We start from the raw sequence: 27,652 nt of genomic DNA, 5'->3' as shown, positions 1-27,652 counted from the left end.
AGATCATCCTCCTTTATAGCATGTGTGTATACATGAATCTTTTTGTGCATGTATTTGTGCCTCATGCTAAGGAAGAGAAGGTCATGCATTTGATCACTTTTTATTTTTAAATAGCTAAAAACGTACACAGACCATAACCTAGCCTTATCATTGCCCGCTAGCCTACTGAGAGAACTCTGAGTATCTCATCCTTCCTCACAGAGTTCATCCGTATATGCATGTCTCTCGGTGTATATACGTGTTTATAATTGTATAGTTATATGTGTGTTTGTGTCTCATTTTTTTCTGTTTGTTCGTTTGGGAGTCCCATAGCTCATGGATAGGTTTAGAGGAACTCAAAACAAATTATACATATTCATGTAGTAAATGGAGCCACTTTCCCAGGCTTCATGCTAATGGAAGGGAACAACTGGAAGATAGCCCAAGATATGAATAAGACAAAATAGTAAAAAATCGCAAAGTAGTTTCTATTTGCCTTTGAAATGTGGTTTATCTCTATTTTTAAAGCAAACTCACCACATCAGCCCAAGGTTTTTTTTTTTCCCCCAGCATTTCTGAACATCTCTTATCTCAACACGTTTCAACTTCCTGCAACAGTATCTGCCTAAGTCTTTTTAACTCTAGGGTTTTTCTCTAGGCCCTATTTCAGAATTAATGTGTTATTATTTTCACATATTTGTTCCTTTACTTATTTAAAGGAGATTTACAGTGGATTTCTAATTTCCAAGTAAAATCCTAGGCTGTAAGAACCATCAGTTGAGAGGAGAGGTGACATAGTTTGACTGAGCCTAAAAGTCCCCAAGATTCTACTTCAGAAGTTGAAGGGCTTGCCTCCCAGTCAAATCCATTTCTCTTTTCTTGAATTTCCTGTGCACAGTACATCCTGAAGGACCTTGACCTAGATTTTCCCATGGGTAAGCAGCTCTCTGGATGTGGTTACATCTGTGCAGCTGCCAAATGTGCTAATCTGGGGAGCAGGCAGCAAGATGGAGTAGCAGGTGCTGTTTGCATTTCCTCAGTTGCTAAGTTGCATTTTATAAATGCTGCTCCACTGGAGGTGTGTGTGTGGTGAGGACTTAAAAAAATTGCGCAACGTGAAAGTTGCTAGTTAAGTTTTTTTTTTTTAGTTTTTATTTATTTATTTATTTTTGGCTGTGTTGGGTCTTCGTTTCTGTGCGAGGGCTTTCTCCAGTTGCGGCAAGCGAGGGCCACTCTTCATCGCGGTGCGCGGGCCTCTCACTATCACGGCCTCTTGTTGCGGAGCACAGGATCCAGACGCGCAGGCTCAGTAATTGTGGCTCACAGGCCCAGTTGCTCCGCAGCTTGTGGGATCTTCCCAGACCAGGTCTCGAACCTGTGTGCCCTGTATTGGCAGGCAGATTCTCAACCACTGCGCCACCATGGAAGTCCCGCTAGTTAAGTTTTATTTGGGGCAAAATGAAGACTGCAGCCTGGGAGACAGCGTTTCGCATAACTCTTAGAAACAGCTCCGAGGAGGCGAAGGGGGGGAGCCAGGTTATATAGGAGTTTTGTAAAGCAAAGGGCAGGTAGTCTGAACATCAAAAGATTATTGTTAATTAAAGAAAACCAGCTATCTCAAGTTAAGACATTTAGTGCTTTTCTGTGCAGGGGAAGATGCAAGAGTCTGGGCTCACTGAAATCATTCCTTTGATATGCACCTCAGCCATCTGGGGCCAGTATCCTGTGTTTTCACACCCTGAGTTTCCTCAGCGCTCACCGCAGGGAGTGGCTGCAGTCTGACGGCTGCTAGATGGCGGGCATTCTTTTCAACCCTGAGTTTCCTCAGGGCTCACCGGCTCACGTTGGAGGGCTGCAATCGTTGACGACTGTGACATCCTTTGTTTACTGATATGGCAGGAAATATTCCGTTTATAAACATTCCATCTATCAGTGGGATGATTATAAGAACCCGGAGCAGACAACTATGTGTCTCTGTCTCCCTGTAGCATCTGGCACGTTCCCCTGCCTTACCCGAGGTGCTGGGTAGTTGTCCATCATGTGACTGACTGACCCCACTCCTCTCTGTGCCAGGACTCCCATCCTCTGCTTCTCCCGAGGGACACGTACTCACCCCTCAGAATTCTGCTCCACATTCGGAATCCAGGTTTCTCCTCAAGGGCAGCCCAGAGACTGAACTAGGTGTTCCTTCTTTGAGCTTCCCTAAGACCTTCTGCTCATACCTATCATAGCCTAGTTACTCTCTCTCTCTATTTGTTAAATTTTATTTTTTAATATTTGTTTTTGGTTGAGGTATAATTAACATAACACTGTATTAGTTTTAGGTGTACAACGTAATGGTTTGATACATGTATATATTGCAAAATGATGACTACAAAATTTAGTTAACATCCATCAGCACACATGGTTACATATATTTTTCCTTCTGCGGAGAACTTTTGTTTTACTCTCTTAACTTTCAAATGTACAATATAGTATCATTAACTCTCTTTAGTTTTCTGAACATAGTTATAACAGCTGCTTTGAAGTTTTTGTGATAGTCTAACATCTGGGGTCCATAAGAGACGGTTTCTACTGACTGTTATTTTCTTGTATATCTGGTCACACTTTCCTCATTCTATGCATATCTCATAATCTTTTGTTGATTACTGGATATTTTAGATAATTATGCCAATCTGGATTCTGATCCCAAGGGTGGCATTTGCTGTTGATTGTTTATTTGTTTAGTGACTTGCTTGGACTAATTCTTGGGGCTCTCTTTTCCTGCATTATTAGCCACACTGTATTAACATTTTTGTTTTCATTTTTAAGACTTGTTTCTTAGAGATCTCCCCAGATCAATGTAGCTTATTGGTTAGCCAGTAATTGGTTAAAGGTTGTGCTTAAACACTTTGAGCCATTAACTCTTCCATCCTTGATTGATGGCTCTATGTGGCTTGGAGAACACATTCAAAGTTCAGGCAGTTTGTATATCTGTCTTGGCTTTTACTTTCTGTGTTTGCAAGGCCTCATGTTCAGCCCCAGATGAGTATCTTGCTCCTATCTGCAGCCTTGTGTGTGTGAAGCCTTCAGATCATGAGGGACATGTAGGATCTTATCAAGGCCCACTTTGGGTGTCTTGTTCTCTAGATCTCCCTGTTAAATTCCTGGCTAATCTGCAGGTTTGTTGCTTTCCTCAATCAGTATATAGATCTCAGGCTAGATGAGAACATGGTCTTCCTGGTTATTGGCCACTAAGACTGCTATTATTTTGACAACTCCCTAGGCACAGAATATTCTCTGTTCTGCTCCAAATAAAGTCAGCCCTTTCCCTGCTGATCTTCATGGCCTGCCCCTTCCTTGGCAGGATTTTGGGGCCAGACACCTGGGCAAGTGATGGGAGCAGCTCCAGATTAAAATGACACAGACCCACGGTTCTTGCTAAGGTTTAGGAAGTATTCTTGAATAAATACTTCTCAAATTGTTGGATGCATTTGGTCAGTTTCCGGAGTTCTTGCATGGTTCTTTTGGACAAATTTGTCCACTTTTTAATTTTTTTGTTTTTGCTGTTGGTAAGAGTATTTGCTGAGTGCCTGCCTCACTCAGATACTTTAGAAGTTCCCCTTCACCTCACCCTCCCCAACCCCCAAATAATTATGAGTCAAACAGAATGAGGAAATTAAACCTACTAAAACCAAGTAGAAATAACTTTATATTTGTTTTCTTTTTGAATTGTCTGAGCTTCTGGTGAGAAGCCAGATCATGGGGTTTGAAGTAACCATGGACACCCTGAATGTGTGCATCTTTTATTCCTTTTACTTTCTCAAGTGCTCCATTCAGCACATATTTATTAAGTAGCTTTGTAATCATACTAACAGACCTGTTAAGTATGTCTTGATTCTCTCATTTTACAGATGAGGAAGAAGGCTTAGAGATACTGAGCGATCTGCTCAAGGCGTCAATCTTAGCCCCAGTACTAAGGCACAATCTGCTGATTTACACTGCAGTCCATTTCCACCCATCTCTAACCCTGGCTTCTACTTTCTCCCACAGGTGACATGCATGAAACCTCTAGAGCCCCGCCCAGGGAGGGCTGCGAGGCAGGGACTCCTTTCCTCAGCTCTGCCCAGTGGGGATGAGGTCTCCGGGGAGCCTTCTGACAAGGTTCTCTATTGGTGCCCTTCAGACGGCAAGCAACTGATCCCCTGCACTGCCATTGACTGTCCCTGGAGACCCTTTTCTGCTCCAGACCCGCCCAAGCCTTACCAGTGCCCGCAGTGTGGCAAGGACTTCAGCCACCTCTCCAAATGGAACCTCCAGCAGCGCAGCCCCAGGGACGAGAAGCCTTTCCAGTGTCCATAGTGCAATCAGCGCCTGAGCTGGAGCTCAGACCCGACGCACCATCTGGGCAGGCATAACGGAGAGCCTTCCTTCTGGTGCGCGCTGTGCGGGGAAAGCTTTGGCCGCAGCTCATGACTACTCGTGCACCAGCGCGTCCACACGGGCGAGCAGCCCTACCGTTGCAGAGTGCCGCAGGTGTTTCTGTCTTGCCCAGTGTCTGGTCAAGCACCGGCGTATCCACAATGGCGAGAGGCCCTACAAGGGCGGGGATTGTACTAAGTGTTTCAGCCAGCGCGCCAACCTCGTTCCACACGGGCAGGTCCACGTGGGCGAGAAGCCCTGCAAGTGGCGGGATTGCGCGCGGAGCTTCAGCCGGAGCTCGCACCTCATCCCGCACCAGAGGGCGCACGCGGGTGAGCGTCCAGGTGGCTGGGGACGGCTGCGACAAGAGCCTCAGCAGATGCTCGCGCACCGCAGGGTCCACTTGGGCGAGAAGCCCTAAGGCTGCGGCGTGGGCAGCAGGAGCTTCAGGCAGGAGACCAGCCTCATCCCGCACCAGAAGCTGCATGCGGCGGACAGGCGGCTGGGGGTGACACTTTGCGGCGACACTTTGCGGCCTGTCCAGACCTGGGACCGAAGCCTGAAGCTCTTATCTGGGGCTAAGCAGAGGTGACGCATTTCCAGGAGCCTAGACCTCGGCTTCGCCCTTTCTCAGTGGGAATCGTCAAGGGAAGATTTGGGGCCCTACTAGACACGGGGGTGAAGTAGGAGAGCTCAAGTTGATTTTCTTTGGTCAGCATATCCAGGGATCTAGTGGCCCTCAGGCAAATCCCTGGGATTGCATGGTGACTAAGTAGGGTTTTTAAGCAGGCCTCTGTCCTTCCTTCCTCTTCAGAGTCTCTGCCATGCCCCCCAGAAACGTAGGAAATCCCAGAGAGCACCAGACAGCTGATCCCTGGGTTCTCGGGTCCCCGGGGAATGATCTGGGAGCAGACGGCATGGAGCAGGAGAATGACAGGCGGTACGGGGTGGGGGTGGGGGGTAAAACCTCTTTGTAGAGTTTTCTCATCCAACTTATTTTCTAGGGTTTTTACTCCCATTTGTTAGTCACTCATTGGAGCCACTGGTCTACCTCATGGGAGATGTTAAAAGAGGGAGGAGAAGGTGGCCCCCTTTTGAAGAGGTCCCCCTGTCATGTTTCCATCCCCCCAAAATGACCTTCTGAGCCCTGCAGGTCGTGTCCTCATTTGCATCAGCCCATCATCAACTTGCTCTCTCCTCCCTCCTCCCAAATCTTTGCTTTGCAGTTGATGTGTGCCAAAGTTCTGAACGTTGGTGGTATGGGGCATGGTGTTTTCTTTACAGTTGAACTCTGCCTCACTGGTGGAATTTCCTGCCTAAGTTTTACATCAGGGCAGGATGTGGTGGGAGTCTGGGTGACTAGAAATTAAAAAAACAAAACAAAAAAAACCCAACCAAACAACACTTTTTGTCTTTCACACAACTCAAAACTGGGGGTGGAAGCCAAACCCAAGCGTGATGGTGGTGGAGACTATTGATGGCCCAGCTTCTTCTCAGCACTTCATGTTTCCTGGTTGAAGAGGTGTCAGAGGTAATACGGTGAGGGTGGAAATACCGTTCTTTTTTTCTTTTTTTAACTTTTTATTTTATATTGGAGTATAGTTGATTAACAATGTTGTGATAGTTTCAGGTCTTCAGCAAAGTGATTCAGTTTTGCATATACATGTATCTCTTCTTTTTCAAATTCTTTTCCCATTTGGGTTGTTACATACCATTGAGCAGAGTTCCCTGTGCTATACAGTAGGTCCTTGTTGAGGAAATACCATTCTTTGCTCAGTCCCCCAACTGGAAAATCAGACTTTCTGGAGATGAAAGTTATTACCAAATTCCACTGGATGCACCTCCTGGAGGTTGGTGCTTCTCATATGTGTTTTTGTGCACCAGCTTTTCCCTTCAATAAGGTGTCTTTTCACTGGAAGAAAATTATTTTTAAGCTTGTGGTTGGTGGAAGCCAGCATTTCTCTTTCTAGATGAATTATTTGGACCAACCCCACTTTCCTGTGCAGTCTTGGGAACTGGTTTAAAGTAATTGTTTACAGATACTTTCATTTTGACTTTCTAATTCTCCTTAACTTTTCAGGAGCCCACCAAGTTCTGGGCGGAGGCCTTTCCCTATAGCGATGCAGATACAGTGCACTTAAGTTAAAAATGTCAGAATGGGGACTTCCCTGGTGGCGCAGTGGTTAAGAATCCGCCTGCCAGTGCAGGGAACATGGGTTTGATCCCTGGTGGGGGAAGATCCCACATGCCACGGAGCAACTAAGCCCCTGCACCACAACTACTGAGCTTGCACTAGAGCCCGTGAGCCACAACTACTGAGCCCACATGCCACAAGTACTGAAGCCCACGCACCTAGAACCCCTGCTCCGTAACCAGAGAAGCCACTGCAATAAGTCCGCATACTGCAACGAAGACCCAATGCAGCCAAAAATAAATTAATAAATTATTAAATAAATAAAACAAAATGATGACTGGTTCAGTAGCATCCTCCACCAGTATGACCAGTCATTAAAAAAAAAAAAAAGTCAGGATGTCAGGATTGGTGTGTGCCACCGTGTGGCCATGGTGGAGAACTGCATCTTCAGTGTTCTGGAGAGCAAGCCCTGACCCTGAAATATCGTAGCAACTATCCCCTGAGCTAAGGTCTAGGGTAGTAATTTTAGTCTTTAAGCTGCGTTTTACCCACGGAATTCCTGAGTCAGTAAGTCTGGGGAGGCGCCTGAGAATTTACATTTCTAAGTTCCTGAGAGATGTCGTTCCTGCTGGTTGGGGGACTGCATTTTGAGAACCACTGTCCTAGTGGAATGAAAAGCCAATAGTTTTGAGCTCTCAGCTCCACCACTGCAGGTTCCCACCCAACTCCAAATCAAAGGTGATCCGGGTGTTCCAGTCTGTACAAACTGTGTGGAAGAGGTGGGGGTAATCTGGTCCATGTCCCTGACCACAAGGGGGCGCGCTATAAAATTATCTGTTGCCTCATTAGGTCATCAGGAAAAGCTCAGAGAGGTGCTAGGAAAGGAGAGCCCAGATGAGGTCCGGCTTACCCAAGAGAAGCCTTATTGTTGACTGGGGCACACTGGGACATGGACAAAGTAGAACTTGGCCACCTTTCCACCCTTCCGGACGCTTCCTTTTTGTTTTGGCTTCTCCACCTGTCTGGGTTCCAAGTCCTGAGGCGTCTTGCTCCTAGAACTCTATCTTAAGCTGTAAATGAGAAACGATGCAAGTGATGCACCTTTTCAGAAATTCCTGAAGTAAAAAATTATCTGTGATTCAAAGGGAAGGGCTTTTATGAGTCTTTAAGAGTGCATTTCAGGCACCTTGTCAGGCCGTTGTGTTAATGTTTTTAGTGCATGTGCCTGGTTTGCAAACCCACCACGATGTTGGGACTGCCTCCTAATAACACCACAGATGCTGATGAGACTTTCCCCTCTTTGGGAGATCTCACCCAGACACCGAGCTGAGGGCCTGTGTGAGATACTGCAACCTCAGATGATATTTTCTAGATGGGACGCTGGTTGCTTAGATAACAGCACCCAGATATGGTGAGCATCCATCAGAAAGACGGGGAAGAAGGCACACTGGATTTGGGGAGCAGGTGTCATTTGGTTTGCTTCCTTAACCTTGGGTGAAGGTGGACATTGGCCATCCAGAGATCTCTCCAATAATTGGCTCCTCCCTGTGTCTTTTCCTTCTTTTCTGATGAGTACATGCATGTCTGCTCTTTGCTAGAAATCTCTGTGTGAATAAACAGAAACCTGTCTGCTTGAATTCTTTTAGATCTGGGGTCATAGTTCTGAATTTAGAAACTTGCTGCCTATTTTGAGTGGTATTTGCCATGGGAACCAAGTGAACAAACATATTTGCCCAGGATTAGTGTAGTTCAATATCCCTTGGTAGCAATGGTGGGGAGGGAGCATTCATCATGATCTTTTGATGTGGACCTTTTTGTTTTAAAAGTCTTTATTGAATTTGTTACAATATTGCTTCTGTTTTATGTTTTGGTTTTTGGCCCCCGAGGCGTGTGGGATCTTAGTTTGCCGACCAGAGATCAAACCCACACCCCCTGCATTGGAAGGTGAAGTCTCAACCACTGGACCACCAGGGAAGTCCCCACCATGATCTTCTTTTTGGTTCTTTATGTGAGAATCAGCCACAAGAAGCAGAAAGTCCTTGGGGAATAGGCATGGAATAATGGAGCTCGAACTTGACATAGAGCTCATTTGATTCAACCCTACTGTTTACTGATGATGAAGTTGAAAACCAGAGAGATGATGAAAGGAGTCTGCACCGGGTCAAGAGTTTAGTAGTTGAGGGGAGATGTTCACCCAGGTCTTCAGTCTTAACCCAGGCTTTTCCTTTCAGCTATCCCGTCTGCTGTCTTTTGCATGCTCATGACCCTAGATCTTGCTCCAGAAAAACTTTAACAAGCTTTACCTATTATGTACAAAATAAGGATGAGGTAGACTGCACAAAGAAAATTGTAGACTAGAAAACATAAGGTGAAGTCAGATATCAGACGAGTATTTCAAAAGTACACTGTGAGGGAATGTACATTTCCTGGAAATGAGTTACAAATTTGGCTTTAAGTTTACTAGCTGTCATGCAAACAGGGCAAAGTGATTACGTAGTTTCTTAAAAAGTTAAACAAACACTTTCCATATGATCTAGCTATTCCACACCCAAATATTAACCGAAGAGAAATAAAAGCATACAAAGACTTGCACATAAATGTTCAGAGCAGCTTTACTTGTAATAACCAGAAACTGAAAGCAACCCAAATTTCCATCAATAGGTTAATGGATAAACAAATTGTCATATGACCATATAATGGAATAACAATCAGCAATAAAAAGGAATGAGCTGTTGATACACTCAACATGGATGACTCTCAAAATAATTGTGCTGAATGAAAGAAGTCACAAAAAGTGTACATACTTTATGATTCCATTTATGTAAAACTCTAGAAAAAGCAACATAATCTATAGCCACAGAAAGCTGATCAGAGGTTGCTTGGGAATGAGGAATGCAGGGAGGGGTGGAAGGGAGAAATTGCAACAGGGCATGAGGAAACTTTGAGGGGCTTAAGTATGTTCATGTCATGCCTGTGGTGATGGTTTCACAGGTGTATAATACACCAAAACATATCAAATTTTACACTTAAATATATACAGTTTATTATACATCAATTGTACTCTCATAAAGCTGTTAGGAAAAATGTTATTGCTTACATAAGTACAGTTATTCCTAGCACTGAGATGTGAGAGAAGTTTTTCCTCTGTGGGTTTCATAATGTTGCTTCTTGTAGTCTTCCCCAATGTAAACCAATGGTAGAATGCCAAAGCACTATTTAGCAAGAACAATTCTATGAAGGATAGTTAGAGATGACTAGGAGATGGGATATAATGCATTTTAGATGTGCAGCTGTCTCTTGGTCTGCTTTAGTCTGGAGATAAGATTTTAGATATCAGAAGAAAAGCTGTATTACCAGTCCTCTAGACAACCCTTCCTAAATATTGTCCCTGTCAAAGGATGTCTCAATAAGTGATAAGGAACAGTAGTTTTGAGATTTTACTCATTGATAAGTATATAGACTGTAGGAATATATTAGGGACTGGGTTGAATTCCTCAAAAGTCAAGGAACCAGACAGTTCCATGACCCCAGGGAGGACCATACTATTCCTCTGTGGGGTAGGAGACGAGGGAGTAACTGTTTATTGTCTCTTCACCTAGTGTTTTGAATATTCTCTACTTTGTGTTGTCCTCTGAAACATTCATGGGAATGAGCATGATTTCCAACCAGCTAGCAAGCACCATCTGGGCAAAATCACCACCCTGTATTTCCTTGGTATACACCACAGTGCCAAGCAGGAAAATGAGCATATGGAAAGCCTTCAATAAATGCTTGTAAAACTGAATAAAGTGTTGGGTATAAGAAAAGGGGTGTGGATTATATTTTTAATGATTAGTGAATACCTGCCCCCCTGAGACATCTTTTCTGATTGTCTCAGCTCATCTCATTTCTTTGTTCTGTGTGTCTCTGACTCTTCTGTGCTTTGCCATTACATGTACTCTACAGTGGCCTGACTGTCTTTGGTTTATGTCAGTGCCGGGTGGCAGTAGCGTGTGCAGTTTCTTCCTCCACTCTCTTTTGAGTCTTGGTTCCCGAGGTCATTGACACTCCAAGAATACCCTTCTCTACCCCAACAAAGGCGCCCAATGTGGGATGGATATTATCCTCTGTACTGATCTGTCTGGCTCTGTAATAAAAATATTTACAGAGGCACTATTTTGTGTGCGATATTAAGCTTGGCTATTTAACAAGCTTCAAAAAACCCAAAGAAACAGACTCCATTATTATGCAAAATTTATGGATAAATAGATTAAGGCTCAGAGTGATTATGTAATTCTCCTATTATCACACAGGTAATCACTTGAAAGAATTATGGCCTTAAATTACAGTCTGACATTATAATCTATTCTCTTAACCACCCTGTCATACTGATTTCCATAAGAGCTTACTTTTATTGAAACTTTTTTCATTGCCCTCACTTCTTCAGGGCTTTTCTTTTTACTTGGTGATGGATTTAATTAGATATAATTATGTGTGCTAATGTACTAATTATCAGTACCACCCAGAAAATAAATGCCTTACCTAGGATATATAAATGTCAAATAACTTTAAGGATCATTACTATTGCTGGAAATTTTATTACCTTGATAGTCTGGTGAAGATGACATTTTGTAACGTTTCCCCAGTTGTCAACTTGCTCTGCTTGTAAAGTTGATCCTCCATCCTAAATTTTTCCTGTTTCTTACAACAGAAGGCAGAACAGTGTGTGTGTGTGTGTGTGTGTGTGTGTGTGTGTGTGTGTGTCTTGCAGGAGTTGGAAGAGGGGTTTGACTCCAATAGTTCTTTAAAGGCAACATTGTCTTCTTGACAAGCTGCCCTCTCCCAAGATAAGAACCATGCTTCCTCTTTGGTGATTTGGGGCTGAATGGGAATGGTAGTCATCGTCAGTCACCCTTTGTCAAACCTCTGCCAGCCCCATTTTCTGGATGGTTCTCTTTAGAGCAGCCTTGACGTCAGTGTTCTGGAGGCTATAGATGATGGGATTGAGGATGGGGGTGACTACAGCATAGAAGAGGGAGACAAGAGGGTCAGTGACAGGATCATAGCTGGCCTTAGGGCGGATGTAGATAAAGATCGCAGTGCTATAGAAGAGGGAGACCACACCAGGTGGGAGGAGCTGGTGGAGAAGGCTTTGGGGCGGCCAGCCAGGATACTCCCATAGGAGCCCAGGATGAGGCCAAAGGGGCAGAGGATGAGGAAAGCAGTGGCCAGGATAATCTGCAGTTCATTGAGTGAGGTGTCCCCTCATACCAGCTTCAGGACAGCCTGGATCTCACAGAGGAAGTGTGGGATGGCATTGGGGCCACAGAAGGGCAAGGAGAAGATGAAGGAGGTGTGGCCCAGGCCCACCATTGCCCCACGCTGACCCAGCTAGACACAGGCACGCCGATAGCTCAGCAGCAGGGGGAAGCGAAGGAATTTGCAGATGGCTGCACAGCGGTCATAGGCCATGGCTGCCAGGAGGCAACACTCCGTGGCATCTGGAGAGCACAGCCAGAGCGAGGGGTGTGGCGCTGACCCGTGAGGAGGTGGTGAAGCAGTAGGGGGTTGGTGACGGACGTGTAGCCAATCTCCAGGGCTGAGAGGATTCGAAGGAAGAAGTACATGGGGGTCTGGAGGGCAGCGTCAGCTGAGACCAGCACCACAGTGAGGAGGTTGCCAGCCACCATGAGCAGGTAGACAGTGAGAAAGAAAGAGAAGATCAAGCTCTGGAGCCCGGCCAGGTGGGAGAAGCCAATAAGAATGAATTCAGTCACCACGGAGGTGTTTGTACTCATCCTGCTCACGTCCCTTCTGAATGAAGGATAGAGGAAATGACAAGGGGGGCTTCCCTGGTGGCGCAGTGGTTGAGAATCTGCCTGCTAATGCAGGGGACACGGGTTCGAGCCCTGGTCTGGGAGGATCCCACATGCCGCAGAGCAACTGGGCCCGTGAGCCACAATTACTGAGCCTGCGCGTCTGGAGCCTGTGCCCCGCAACAAGAGAGGCCGCGATAGTGAGAGGCCCGCGCACCGCGATGAAGAGTGGCGCTGCTTGCCACAACTAGAGAAAGCCCTCGCACAGAAACGAAGACCCAACACAGCCAAAAATAAATAAATAAATAAATAAATAAATAAATAAATAAAGTAGCTATTAATTTAAAAAAAAAAAGAAATGACAAGGGAAAGTTGCAATTATGGAATTGTGAGGTGGACAAAGATGACCTCTTGTTGCATCTGATCAAAGCATTGGAACTTCTTTTCTTTAATTAATTAATTAATTAAACATCTTTATTGGAGTATAATTGCTTTACAATGGTGTGTTAGTTTCTGCTTTATAACAAAGTGAATCAGCTATACATATACATATATCCCCATATCTCCTCCCTCTTGCGTCTCCCCCCCACGCTCCCTATCCCACCCCTCTAGCTGCTCACAAAGCACTGAGCTGATCTCCCTGTGCTATGTGGCTGCTTCCCACTATCTATTTTACATTTGATAGTGTATATATGTCCATGCCACTCTCTCACTTCGTCCCAGCTTACCCTTCCCCCTCCCCGTGTCCTCAAGTCCATTCTCTATTGTCTGCATCTTTATTCCTGTCCTGACCCTAGGTTCTTCAAAACCTTTTTTTTTTTTTAGATTCCATATATATGTGTTAGCATACGGTATTTGTTTTTCTCCTTCTGACTTACTTCACTCTGTAGAATGAAACCGGACTACTCTCTTATACCATACACAAAACTAAATTCAAGATGGATTAAAGCCTTAAATATAAAACCTGAAACTGTAAAACTCCTAGAAGAAAAAACAGGCAGTAAGTCTTTGACATCAGTCTTAGTAATATTTCTTTGGATGTCTCCTCAGGCAAGAGAAATAAAAGTAAAAATAAACTAATGGGACTACAAGAAACTAAAAAGCTTTTGCACAGTGAAGGAAACTATCAACAAAATGAAAAGGCCATCTACTTACTGAGTGGGAGGAGATATTTGCAAATGATATGACTGATAAGGGATTAATATCCAACATATGTAAACAGCTCATACAACTCAACATCAAAAAAGCAAACAACTCAATTTAAAAATGGGCAGACGAATTGAATAGGCAAGGATATTGAGAAAGGGAACACTTGTACACTGTTGGTATGAATGTAAATTGGTGCAGCCACTGTGGAAAAAGTATGGAGGTTTCTCAAAAAACTAAAAATAGAACTATGACTCAGCAATTCCACTCCTGGGTATATATGTGAACAAAACAAAAACACTAATTTGAAAAGATACATGCACCCCAGGGTTCATAGCAGCATTATTTACAATTGTCAAGAAATGGAGAGGACTTCCCTGGTGGTCCAGTGGTTAAGAATCCACTTTACAATGCAGGGGACACAGATTTGATCCCCGGTTGGAGAACTAAGATCCCACATGCCGTGGGGCAACTAAGCCTCTGCACCACAACTACTGAGCCCATGCACTGCAACTACTGGGCCCACATGCTCTGGAGCCCACATGCCCACAACTAGAGAGAAACCTGTGTGCTGCAATGAAGCGCCTGTGCACTGCAATGAAAGTTTCCACGTGCCGCAATGAAAATCCCACATGCCACAACTAAGACCTGATGCAGCCAAATAAATAAATAAATATTTTTTTAAAAAAGAAATGGAAGCAACATGAGTGTCTATCAACAGGTGAATGGATAAAGGAGATGTGGTATGTGTGTGTATACACACACACACACACACACACACACAATGGAATATTACTCAGCCATAAAAAAGAATGAAATAATGCCCTTTGCAGCAACATGGATGGACCTAGAGATTATTATACTAATTGAAGTGAACCAGACAAAGACAAATATCATATGATATTGCTTATATGCAGAATCTAAAAAAGATGATACAAACGAACTTATATACAAAACAGAAATAGACTCACAGACATAGAAAACAAACTTACGGGGACTTCCCTGGTGGTGCAGTGGTTAAGAATCTGCCTGCCAATGCAGGGGACATGGGTTTGAGCTCTGGTCCTGGAAGATCCTACATGCTGCGGGGCAACAAAGCCCGTGCTCCACAACTACTGAGCCTGTGCTCTAGAGCCCACAAGCCACAACTACTGAGGCTGCGTGCCACAGCTATGGAAGCCTGCGTGCTTAGAGCCTGTGCTCCGCAACAAGAGAAGCCACCGCAATGAGAAGCCCATGCACTGCAATGAAGAGTAGCCCCCGCTCGCCGCAACCAGAGAAAGCCCACACGCAGCAACAAAGACCCAACACAGCCAAAAATAAATAAATAAATAAATAAATAAATAAATAAATAATTTTAAAAAAAGGTAACAAACTTTTGGTTACCAAAGGGGAAAGAGGGGGAGGGACAAATTAGGAGTTTGGGATTAACATATACACTTTACTATATATAAAATAGATAACCAACAAGGACCTACTGTATAGCACAAGGAGCTATACTCAATATTTTGTAACAACCTATAAGGAAAAAGAATCTGAAAAAGAATAGAGATATATATATGTATAAATGAATCACTTTGCTGTACATCTGAAACTACAACACTGTAAATCAATTATACTTCAATAAAAAAAAGAACAGGCAAAGTTTATTTGAGCTGTCATAACAAAGTATCACAGATTGGGTGGATTAAATAAAGCAATTCATTTTCTTACAGTTCTGGAATCTAGAGATCAAAGTGTTGGCAGGGTTAGTTTCTTCTGATTCTGCTCTCATTGGCTTATAGAAGTCTGTCTTCTCCTACATATTAAGACATTGGTTTTTCCTCTGTGTGTGTGTGCCCTAATCACCTCTTCTTTTTTTTTTTTTTGACTTTTAGAATTTTATTTATTTTTTATATATTGGTGTATACATGTCAATCCCAATCTCCCAATTCATCACCCCACCCCCCCACCCCCCGCCACCTTCCCCCCTTGGTGTCCATATGTTTGTTCTCTACATCTGTGTCTCTATTTCTGCCCTGCAAACCGGTTCATCTGTACAATTTTTCTAGGTTCCACATATATGCGTTAATATACGATATTTGTTTTTCTTTTTCTGACTTACTTCACTCTGTACGACAGTCTCTAGATCCATCCACAACTCTACAAATGACCCAATTTTTTTCCTTTTTATGGCTGAGTAATATTCCATTGTATATATGTACCACATCTTCTTTAACCATTTGTCTGTCGATGGGCATTTAGGTTGCTTCCATGATCTGGCTATTGTAAATAGTGCTACAATGAACATAGGGGTGCATGTGTCTTTTTGAATTACAGTTTTCTCTGGGTATATGTCCAGTAGTGAGATTGCTGGGTCATATGGTAATTCTATTTTTAGTTTTTTAAGGAACCTTCATACTGTTCTCCATAGTGGCTGTATCAATTTACATTCCCACCAACACTGCAAGAGGGTTCCCTTTTCTCCACACCCTCTCCAGCATTTGTTGTTTGTAGATTTTCTGATGATGCCCATTCTAACTGGTGTGAGGTGATACCTCATTGTAGTTTTGATTTGCATTTCTCTAATAATTAGTGATGTTGAGCATCTTTTCATGTGCTTCTTGGCCATCTGTATGTCTTCTTTGGAGAAATGTCTATTTAGGTCTTTGGCCCATTTTTTGATTGGGTTGTTTGTTTTTTTAATATTGAGCTGCATGAGCTGTTTATATATTTTGGAGATTAATCCTTTGTCCATTGATTTGTTTGCAAATATTTTCTCCCATTCTGAGGGTTGTCTTTTTGTCTTGTTTGTAGTTTCCTTTGCTTTGCAAAAGCTTTTAAGTTTCATTAGGTCCCATTTGTTTATTTTTGTTTTTATTTCCATTACTCTAGGAGGTGGATCAAAAAAGATCTTGCTATGATTTATATCAAAGAGTGTTCTTCCTATGTTTTTCTCTAAGAGTTTTATAGTGTCCGGTCTTACATTTAGGTCTCTAATCCATTTTGAGTTTATTTTTGTGTATGGCTAATCACCTCTTCTTAAACGGATACTAGTCATATTGGATTAGGCTCCATTCCAATGGCCTCATTTAACCTTAATTATCTCTTTAAAGACCCTCTCTCCAAATACAGTCACATTCTGAGGCACTGGGCCTTAGGGCTTCAACATATGAATTTTTCTGGGGAAGGGGGAGGTGGAGGCACACAATTCAGCTCATAACAGCACCACAAGGAAGAAAACTACAGACCAATGTAATCAAATAAACCAGCACTTGTTCACTGCTTTACATGTTATTAGGTCCACTGAAAATCAGAACTTCCCTCTGAGAGAACTAAAAAGGATTTTATGTTCTTTGGTTACCTGTTCAGAAGTCTCACTGGCTTACTTAACTGGTGATAGCAAGTGGGGGAGCTGGATTTCCAACACAGATGCATGGACTACAAAGCCTGTGCAATTTCCCTGCACTTATGTTAACATGAGATTATTCACTCCTCTGGAGATGCTGAACAATGGAAAGAATGGGCAGCAAATGGACATAATGGGTGGCAGGAGGAGCACCTCTTTCACTTAAAATATGCCACAGATAACTCCCCGAAAGCAAATATATAAACTTAATAAATAGAAAAGCTACATTGCACAAGTAAAAGTCAATGATTAGGAATTGTTTTCTGCTGGATATTGCACCAGCTTTGGTTTCTCTGGCTTCTCATGTGGCTCTATCACTTTGTCTCCCTCCTTGGGTAGCAGACCTTTTGCATCTGGGACACCAACACCTTCAGAGCTTCCTTGACATCCTTGTTATGGAGTGTATAGATGAGAGGATTGAGAAGGGGGCGGGTGATGACTGAGTAGAAGATAGCCACAATCTTGTTGATATTTGACTCATACTTTACTGCTGGGTGGACATACATGAATGTGAGAATGCCGAAGTAGATTGTGACCACAGAAAGATGGGCTGTGCATGTGGAAAAGGTCTTGCGCCAGGCAGCATCTGAGGCCATGGTTAGAACCGTGGCCAGGATTTGGACATAGGAAGCCATGGTAAAGACCAGGGGCCCTAGGATAATGGCAGTGCTAAAAGCATAGCCCACTGCTTGTTCGGCTTATGTGTCTGCGAAGGAAAGGGGGAAAATTGGAATGGCATCACAGAAGAAGTGGTTGATCTGGTTGGGGGTGCAGAAGGAGATTTGTGTAAGGAGGAATGAGGGGAACATGGGGCAGAGGAATCCCACAAACCAGCAGATGCTAGCCAGGGTACCACAAGTTTGAGGGCTGAGCAGGAGTGGGTAGTGGAGTGGTCGGCAGATGGCAGCATAGCAGTCATAGGCCATGGTGGTGAGAAAGAAGAGCTCTGTGGCAGGCAAAGAGAAGGAGTAGTACTGGGTGATGCAGCTGGGAACCGAGATGACACCTTGGGAACTTAGAAAATTGGCCAGCATTTTGGGCACAGTGACCGTGGTGTACCAGAGCTCTACTAAGGAGAGATTGCAGATAAAGAAGTCCATGGGAGTGTGGAGGCGCCCATCCAGGGTTACAATGAGCACAATGAGTGCATTGCCCACAAGGGATAAGAGGTAGATGAGGAGGAAGAGGGAGAAAAAGAGCAGCTGGAGACGCGGAGAGTTGGAAAATCTCACAAAGACAAATTGAGTGACCAAGGTGCAGCTGGCTCTCTCCATTCAGCCTGGTGGGTCAACTGGGCAAGGAGAAGACATATGAAGATCTTGAGATGTCCTCTATTATGTGGTTTCCTCTCCAGCTTTATTCAACCATCTGGACTTGCACACACTCCCAGTATTCCTTTTAATTCACTCTTTGGTTGCCTCTCAGCTTCTCCAAAGCAGAGAGTACTCTACTTTTTTAAAAGTAGGATTACTGAATATTCAAGACTCTCTCTCTTTCTCCTCATTGAAATAGGTCCTAAAATGCCCCATTTCACAGGAATTCTTTTTAGATTGATTAGAGGAGAGGATTCAGCTTCAGTGGCTCTAACTAGAGTGAACATGTAGTGACCTCGTCCTCAGGTGTAGGTTAAATCACATATTACTGCAGATATCAACTTTTTTGGACCTCAAACCAGCAATTTCATATTATTTAACTTAATATTTCCAAGAATTGGTTAGTGTGTACCCTTGCTCTCTGACCCTAAGATTCTTTAACCTTCAGGCTTGCAAAAGATGTGGAATCATACTGTTCTGTCTGTTCTGGACAGTAGCTCTGTCTTATGCCATCACATCTCAGAAGCTGGGGAGTAGTGACTATGTTTCCCTTTGTAGAGATTCCAGCACAAGACTGGATAGAGGCACTTCATGGAGACTCCTTGATTCTGAGTATCAAAGGCAGAGTAGGAGAGATCTTGCTCAGTGGAGGGTAAGGAGAGGAATATAGTTTAACGTGAAAAGTGAATGCAGGCTTGGATTCCCAGGTGGGGATTTTGAGATGGGTTAGGATCCTTGGAAGGCAACAACTGTTATTGATATGTGCTTAAACCCAAACTGATCACAAAAGCAAGGCTCATAGGACAGTCAGGTTTGCATAGTTAAAGTTAACATTGGGATGGATGAAGGTGATAGCATTGACATTATTGAGATGTGAGCTTTACATATTTTCCAAATTTTGCAGGCTTCTTCCTTTGAAGAAAAATGACAAAATGTAAAGGTATGCTGCAAAATCTAATAGTCAATATGATCTGGTACATATTCCCAAGACGTCAGATTACCAGTGACTTTTTAAATGTAAATTTTTGTGTCATAAAACACTTTATAATAAATACACTTTTAATATCATAAAAGATGTTTTATTTTGCTATTAAAATATTTATTTTCATGTCAGAAATATTGTTAGTTGAGAAAAACTAGAAGAAATTAAGAATCATCTGAATACTTTCATTCAGTGTGATAAACATTATTTATATTGGAGTGTTAACTTATGGACTATTTTATTTTCATTCATGTGTTTACACACACGTATGCACGCACACACATGCACAAAATGCACACTTGAAACCATAAAAAGAAACTTCTTAACTGTTCATCCTTTACTTTCCATTCTTTTGCTGCCATCCTGGTTCAGGATCTTAGTACCACTTCCTTTGTTCATGATGCTACCACCCATGAGGTTCCTCATGCTAGAAATATGGACTAATGTTCAGTGACTCCCTTCTCCCCCTCTCTCTTTCCCTGCCCCCATGTCAATCTTTCGAAATATTCTGCCGATTTTTATCCCAGAAACTTTTCTCAGTTAGGTCCCTCTTTTCTTTTTCTTTCTTTTTTTAAAAATTTATTTATTTATTTATTTAATCTTTGGCTGCGTTGGGTCTTAGTTGCTGTGTGCGGGCTTTTCTTTAGTTGTGGTGAGCGGGGGCTACTCTTCCTTGCGTATGCGGGCTTCTCATTGCGGTGGCTTCTCTTGTTGTGGAGCACGGGCTCTCGGCGTGCGGGCTTCAGTAGTTGTGGCACATGGGCTCAGTAGTTGTGGCTCACGGGCTCTAGAGCGCAGGCTCAGTAGCTGTGGTGCACGGGCTTAGTTGCTCCGCGGCATGTGGGATCTTCCTGGACCAGGGCTCGAACCCGTGTGCCCTGCAGTGGCAGGCGAATTCTTAACCACTGCGCCACCAGGGAAGCCCCTAGATCCCTCTTTTCTGCTCTTATTGCCACATTTAAAATAAATCCTGATCATCATTCACCTTGACTGATGCAACAGCTCCCTGAAACTAATTAGTTACATTTATACTCAGCAATCAGTCTTCTTATTTTTTGCATGCTATTTCTATGCTTAAAATTCTCTATTGATTTTTTATTACTGAAAAATAATAGTTGAAATTTATTGGGATTTCTGGAACTTCACATTAGTTATATTTTAAGTATACTTAATATACATTCCATACGTATTACCTAATCTTCACCAAAATTCTGCAAAGCAGATATTATTTTCAAGACACAGATGAAGAATTGAGAGTCAAAGTGTTTAGTAAGAGGTGGAAGCAAGACTCAAATCCAGGTCTTTGTGGTTTTGAGGCTGCCGGTGTTTCTATAAACGAGGCTGCCTGGATGACCAGGTCTAAGCTCCTCAGTAGAGCACGTAAGATTTTTTGCAATCTGGACTCCACCTACCCTTTCAGTCTCATGTATCACCCCCTCATTAAGCTCTGGTAACATGGCTCTAGGGAACTCTTCACAGTTTCTATTTCATACCTCCATGCATTTGCAAACACCCCATTCTTTGCTATCTAAAACTCCTTTTTATCCATCAAAACTCATGTTGAATTTGACCCCCTGTGTGAAACCTTGCTCTGCTTCTCAACTGCCAAATCCTTTATCCTGGCTGTTTAAGGTGCTTCCTTAAAGCACTTTGACTTGTCCATATTTGTGACACTTACCAAAGTGCTTCACGATATATCTGTTTATATCTATCTTTCTAATATTAGACTTGAGCTCCTTGAAATCAGGAGCTCTATGTTATTGACGGTTGTATTCTCAAAGCTTAGGATACAGCCTGGAAGACAGAGCAGTAAAAACTAAATGTTAAGTGGAGGAATTAATAGATACACCATCAAAGTTGCTTTCTAATTGTTATCCAGTTTCTTTGTCTCCAAATTCCCTGCCAGATGGATTTTCTTGGACAAAACTTTAATTCCATCATTCTTCTGCTTAAGGCACGATGACTCCCACGACACACTATATCAAGTTCCAATTCCTTTCCTTGGCATTCTTTTGCAGATGCTGCAAAATCTGTTCCACACCACCTGTCTATGAAAGTGTAGTTTTAAGTTTACTAGTGAGATTTTTCCTATTTCCCCAGAACTCACTCTAAATTCAAACTTTCTGAGAGAGTCTGCTATCTCCCAATAAGGATTGCTGAGAGATTTAGGTCAGAAGAAAGAGCTCTACCTCTAACCCAGTTTTTACTTACATATGGATAACACAGAGCTCCTGATTTCAAGGAGCTCAAGTCTAATAGTAGAAAGACAGATATAAACAGATGTATCATGAAGCATTTCGGTAAGTGTCATAAACATGGGATAGTCAAAGGGCTTTAAGGAACCACCGAGGATGAAGGATTTGACTTTTGAGAAGCAGAGAAATGTTTCAAGGAGGAAGTAAAATTCAATGTGAGTCTTGATGGATACAAAGGAGTTTTTAGGTATCAAAGAACAGGGTGTTTGCAAATGCATGAAGGCATGAAATGAAAACTGTGAGGACTTCTCTAGAGCCGTGTTTAAGGTGAAAGCTGGGAGGAAGGGGTGGGTTATTTTCGTGGGGAAAGCAGGGCTTGTTTGGACAGAGAGTCTAGTCCCATCTCTGACCTTCCAGTAGTCTTATTCCCGGAAGGAAAAGAGATACCTGCAGAGAAAGGGAGACTGACTTCTGATTTCCCAGCTGGATGCTCACTGGCCAGCAGACGCTAACCGAGTTAGGGAAGGAGCCTTGGGAGAGGTGATGAGGTGGTGAGGCCTCCAGGCAGAGAAGAGACAGACTCTGCTTCCTTGAATTACTGATTTCCCAGCAGTACAAAGATGAATCCTCCTGTAGGTACAGGCTCCAGAGTCAGGGTCACAGAGGGCAGATGATTTAGGGGCCATACTGGATCACTGGGCAAAGAGTTTTGGGCATCAAGAATTTAGTATGTGGCCACTAGTTGGGATTCAACTTTCAAGCTGAAGCTGAGTGGGTGGCCAAGGCTTAGGGGAGCTGCTCACCCCTGTTTAAATTAATCACACAAAGAGCTAGAGCAGAAGTTCCAACCAAGAAGAGGATGCAACCTTCCCAGCATACTGTTCCTCTCCTTCCTTATCTCCCCTACCAGAAAAAGTAGAGGCAGGGAAGAGTGGGGGTCATGGGGGAAGACCAGGCTCTCTCCCTTTTACTCTAAGCTAATAGAGCAAATCTAGGACTGGCTGTTGGCTGGAGTTATTAAAAAAGGAGTATTGATATGAAAATGTGATTGAAACAAAAATAAGCAGATCTTTGTGTGCAAAATTATGCCTTAATAGAAGGAAAGGAAAAGTAAACAGTCTTAATAGCCAGAGAACATTTTTTTTTTAAGAGTTGGTATTCATAATTTTTTTAAAATTATTTATTTATTTATTTATTTATGGCTGTGTTGGGTCTTCGTTTCTGTGCGAGGGCTTTCTCTGGTTGTGGCAAGAGGGGGCCACTCGTCATCGCGGTGCGCGGGCCTCTCACTATCGCGGCCTCTCTTGTTGTGGGCTCCAGACGCATAGGCTCAGCAACTGTGGCTCACGGGCCTAGTCGCTCCGCGGCATGTGGGATCCTCCCAGACCAGGGCTCGAACCCGTGTGCCCTGCATTGGCAGGCAGATTCTCAACCACTGCGCCACCAGGGAAACCCCAGAGAACATTTTTAAAGCTAAACATGACTGACAAATTAGGGAATTTGATTCAGGGTCATTAGGCAGTTGGCAACCCAGTGGAAAGGGAGGGAGTAAACAGAGCACAGTTTGTAGAAGTAACCATAGAAATAAAACTGTTGCACATTTACAATCCATACGTTGAGACTCCTTAGTAAACTATATACATATATCATCAATCACTGATACACACAACATTTAGAGAATCTAATGGTTGGGGGCCATTTTAGGCAGATTTCCTTATTTTGCCCTGAAACCCTAGGTTGTTTCCTGCCTCAGTGTCTTTGCTCATACTTGGCATCCTCCTCTGTGTTTTGTAAAACAGCAGCCATTCTTTTTGATTCATTTATGAAGACTTAGCCAAATGTTTGTAACAACATGCCAGCTTTCTTTCCCTTAAAGTCTTTGATAATCCATATAAAACACTCCTAATAAGCGCTGTCTCAATTGAAATAGTTTTCTGGGATGGTGAAAGGGTCTGAAAGCTGGAGGGTGGGGCAGAAGGGTTGAGAGCAGTCTTCTGGGAGGACCACTATTGGGGGTGGTGGTTTAGGGATGCTGCAGAAAACTTAGGAGAATTTTGTGATGAGTTCTGGGAAAGAGACTGGAAATTGGGGGATGGGATGCTTGGTGGAGAGCGTTAGCCCCTATGGAGATGGAAAGGTGGGTTCCCATGACTATTGGTTTCTGCTCTACTTTTGGTGAAGTCAACAGTTCAGGAACCTCCTCTGGAAAAGGACAAGTATTTCAGGGGGCTGATATTTCTTTTTCATTTAAGGCTGCTCTCCAGTAAATGGGCAATTGGTTCTCAGGGGCCCCTCCCCTCTTCGCAATTGTCAGCCCTCCTTTGCAATAAAGGGAAGGACCTCCAGTGAAAAGCCAAAGGAATCTGGGAGCTAAGAAAGGAGATGGAGAGAGGAGGAGAGAATGGCTCTGGCGAGTGGAGGGTGACACGTGTGACATTTCTAATCAATGTCCTACATGATTTCACATTGAGCTCAAGAAGGGAGGAGTTGAAGGTGGGAAATTTCAATATTCTGAACTCTTCAGAAAACCTTGGCACATATTCTGCTTACAGTTTTTTTTTTTTTAGAAGTGCTATTTCAAGTGAGTTTCCTATTTTTGTATAATTGTTCACAGCTTAGTTCACAGATCCTTTAAAAAAAAAAAGCTAAAGAACTGGTCTTTATGGAGTTTTCTCTTCTGATCAGTAACACACTTCGTTTAACCCAGAGAGTCAAAAAGTCTCTTTCTGAAAAGCAATTTAAAGAAATCCCACAGTCTTCCTCTGGAATCCCTGTGCTGCAGCGTCTTCCACTGAACCTTTCCCATTTCTCTATAATCCTCACATCCTACTACCTTCTCTTTATCTTCCTCTTTCACCCCACTTCCCCAACCCATTGAAAAATAGAGTGGGGAATGTGGTGGTCTGAAATACAGGACTTGGAAATAGTTATGACTTGAAAATAGTTTTCACATGAGTGAACTTTTAAAACACTCCCAAGAGCAGTCTCATTGTGGAGATGACAACCCTATTTTCACAAACTCTGCTAGCACATTCTGAGACACCCCTCTCTCTCTCTCTCTCTCTCACACACACACACACACACACCCCTGCATTTTTTCCTGTACCTTTCCCCTCGACTTCCAATCATTTGATGTATTCTCATTGTTTTTAATAAAAACACACACACATCCCTTTGGATAGCATAGGAGATCTTCCTTGCAGGTACTCAGAACCATTTTTAGCTCTTCACTCAATTACACATCTTTGCTTTCAATTTTGCCTCTTCTGCCTGGAATGCTACGCTCACTTTCCTATCCTTTGCCTGGTCAACTCTTACTTGTTCTTCAAAACTTAACCTACAACTACTTCCTCAGGGAACCTCTCTGACCTTGATTCTCACACCCCCCAGCTCCTTGTCTGGGTTTGGCCTCTCTCTACTACCACGACTACACTTTCCTCAACATTATTATTTATCACATTTTTACTATAAAATCTTGTATGAAACTAGAATATAAAGAAGATTATTTTGATAAGGGAGAGGGTAATCTAGAGACTTTAAGTCTATAATTGTGCTAAGATAGTCATAAAGAGGTTGTGAGACTAATGGTGGAATAGTGAAGAGGGAATAGATAAGAATTTTCCAAGCAACAACAGATAAAGTGCTTGAGGAATGAGAGAGAGTATTAAGATAAAGATGACTACAATATAACAAGCTTGGGTATCAGGCAGAATTTTCAAACCACTCACAGTGGAGCTGGTTGTGGTCAGGGAAGATACAATAGTTTGTTTTTTGATCATGCTGATTTCAAGTTGATGATAGGACATGGAAAGCAGGCATTTGTAGGGCGTTACACTATTGCACATGCAGAAGGCTCTATGACTGGTTAGAGATTGGGAAGGTGGATTTATTATATCATAAAAATGTTAGGTTGGACTAATAGGTTAAAGGGCTCTGAAGACTGGAAATTGTGAGTCTGGATAAATTCTCTTGAGTCTTGAAGAACGTACAATCAAGGAATGCAGGGAAGGATAGGAGTTGGAAAAGGAGTAAAAGCAACTAAAAAGGGGGACAGATGAGGACTTGTATAAACAACTCTTGTTTTGGAGACTCACTTTTGCCTTTTTCATTTTAGCTCTACTTATCTCAGGCTTGGTGTAGAAGATACAAAGATGCATGAAAATTTCTCCCTTAATTACTGCCGAGCAGAAACGTGGATGATCCTCATGGAAATTGTCTCCATAGGAAACCAAACAGTTACTGAATTTGTCCTTCTTGGTTTCTATGTCATAGCTGAACTGCATCTCCTTTTCTTTATTGTGTTCTCTCTCAGCTATGCCTCTATCATCCTAGTGAACATGTTAATCATTGTGGTGATGGTTAGCTCTCAGAGGCTCCACACACCCATGTATTTCTTCCTGGCTGATCTGTCTTTCCTGGAGATCCTCTGTATTTCCACAGCAGTGCCAAAAATGTTGAAGGACTTCTTGCAGGAGGCAGCCATCTCTGTGGCTGGTTGCTTGCTCCAGTTCTTTATCTTTGGTTCTCTGGCCACGGCTGAATGCTTCCTCCTGGCTGTCATGGCATATGATCACTACCTGGCAATCTGCTACCCACTCCTGATGGGGCCCAGATGGTATTTGGGGCTGGTGGTCATAGCGTGGCTCTCCGGCTTTATGGCAGATGGATTGGTTGTAGTCCTGATGGCCCAACTGAGATTCTGTGGCCCCAACCACATTGACCACTTTTACTGTGACTTCATGCCTTTGATGAGCCTGGCCTGCTCAGATCCCAGTGTAGCCCAGATGACAACATTCATTCTCTCTGTGATCTGCCTCACTGTTCCCTTTGGACGGATTCTGACATCTTATGCCTGGGTCGTGGTGGCTGTGCTGAGAGTTCCTGCTGGGGCCAGCAGGCGAAAGGCTTTCTCCACTTTCTCCTCCCACCTAGCTGTAGTGTCCGCATTCCATGGCACCCTCATGGTCTTGTACATTGCACCCTCTGCTGTCCACTCCCAGCTCCTCTCCGAGGTCTTTGCCCTGCTCTACACTGTGGTCACCCCTCTCTTCAATCCTGTGATTTATACCCTGAGGAATAAGGAGGTTCATCAGGCACTACAGAGGCTTCTCTGTGTTAAGCAAACTGAAACAATTGATTGAAGGAGGATTGTGGTAAAGATTTTATTTGGACTTTGGGATGTCTTCTGGGGTTGGCTGGGTAGAAATAACTTTGTTCTGTTCTGACATTTCTCTCTGTGAAAAGTTTTATAGTTATCATACTCACGCTAAAGATGAGTATTGTAGGGCAATAATTTTGAAGTGCTAACTTAAAAATTTTACTTTAATATTTTATTATTTCTTTACTAAATAATCTATGAATATTTACCATAGGAAATAGATGTATAAAAATAGCAACACAAAGCAAATCTAGAAATCTTGGCTACTTGGGTGTATATGTATAAAACAAGTTGAACCATGGAAGTTTGTAATCTAGTTTTCCATTGACTACTATGTCTTGAACCTCTTTTTATTTTGACAAATACGTACTTATTTATTCTTCTGAGCTTTTTAATATAGCTAAACATGATTTGTTTAAATAATCTTCTATTGTGCAAATTTTTAGTTGTATTCAATTATTTCACCATGCAAATATAGTTAACATCTAGATTTTCCTACAGTAAATTCCTAGGTGTTGAATTGCCAGGTTTAAAGACATGCATATTAAAGATATTTAAAGCTGAATGCATTGTAATTGTTTAACTGTTTTATTGTAGAAAATTTCAAATATACACAAAAGTATATAGAACATTATAATGAACCCCATACAGCCATCATCTAGCTTCAATATCAACATTTGCCAATCCTATTTCAACTGCCTGTAGCTCCTTTTTTTTCTGAAAAATTTTAGAGCAAATTCCAGATGTTGTGTAAGTATTGTGTTGTGTGAGTCATGTAAGTAATTGTTCTACGTGCAAGTACAATTGATCCTTGAACAGCATGGGTTTGAACTGCACAGGTCCACTTAATACGCAGATTTTTTTCAGTAGTAAATACTACAGCAGCGCAGGATTTGTGGTTGGTTGAATCCAGGGATAGGGAACCTCATACATACAGAGGAACCATGTATACGGAGAACCAACTCTAAGTTATAGGTGAATCTTCAACTTCTCAGTGGGTTGTTGCCCCTCACTTCAGTGTTGTTCAAGGGTCAACTGTATTCAATATGCTCTCTGATTGATAAAGGCATTTAAAGAAAAAAACATGCTGACCCTGACATTATGATACTTAATATACATTTCCTCAATGTCATCTAATACACAGACCATGTTCAAATTTCT

At 42.8% G+C, this 27,652-nt stretch overlaps 3 protein-coding genes across 7 annotated transcripts in view; 1 reads left to right on the top strand and 2 right to left on the bottom strand.

The window, feature by feature from the left end:
* LOC132374501 (olfactory receptor 11A1) overlaps window positions 1-26,614 on the top strand; it is a 32,626-nt gene extending 6,012 nt beyond the window's left edge. For all 5 annotated transcript variants that reach the window (XM_059938213.1, XM_059938214.1, XM_059938216.1 and 2 more), the window contains 2 exons: window positions 4,012-5,911; window positions 25,448-26,614. In XM_059938213.1, coding sequence (XP_059794196.1) covers window positions 25,485-26,474 — 990 coding nt within the window. In that variant the 5' untranslated portion in view covers window positions 4,012-5,911; window positions 25,448-25,484 and the 3' untranslated portion in view covers window positions 26,475-26,614. The remainder of the gene's footprint in view (window positions 1-4,011; window positions 5,912-25,447) is intronic.
* LOC132375442 (olfactory receptor 10C1) lies at window positions 11,412-12,292 on the bottom strand. Its single transcript, XM_059940713.1, is given in 5 exon segments — window positions 11,412-11,617; window positions 11,620-11,870; window positions 11,872-11,899; window positions 11,902-11,991; window positions 11,994-12,292. Coding segments are annotated over 5 exon segments (873 nt in total). The 5' UTR covers window position 12,292.
* LOC132374340 (olfactory receptor 11H7-like) lies at window positions 17,542-18,117 on the bottom strand. The gene has a single exon (XM_059937942.1). It carries the CDS (start codon window positions 18,115-18,117, stop codon window positions 17,542-17,544), a length of 576 nt encoding a protein of 191 aa, XP_059793925.1.
* Window positions 26,615-27,652: the final 1,038 nt, after the last annotated feature.

The sequence above is a fragment of the Balaenoptera ricei genome, chromosome 11, assembly GCF_028023285.1.
Source record: "Balaenoptera ricei isolate mBalRic1 chromosome 11, mBalRic1.hap2, whole genome shotgun sequence".
Classification (NCBI taxonomy): Eukaryota; Metazoa; Chordata; class Mammalia; order Artiodactyla; family Balaenopteridae; genus Balaenoptera; species Balaenoptera ricei.
Note: the sequence above shows the minus strand (reverse complement) of the source record. Positions and strands in the feature narration are given on the sequence as shown.

Coding starts and splice junctions, on each gene's coding strand:
- LOC132374340 (XM_059937942.1), bottom strand. CDS start 18,117: ATGGAGAGAGCCAGCTGCACCTTGGTCACTCAATTTGTCTTTGTGAGA.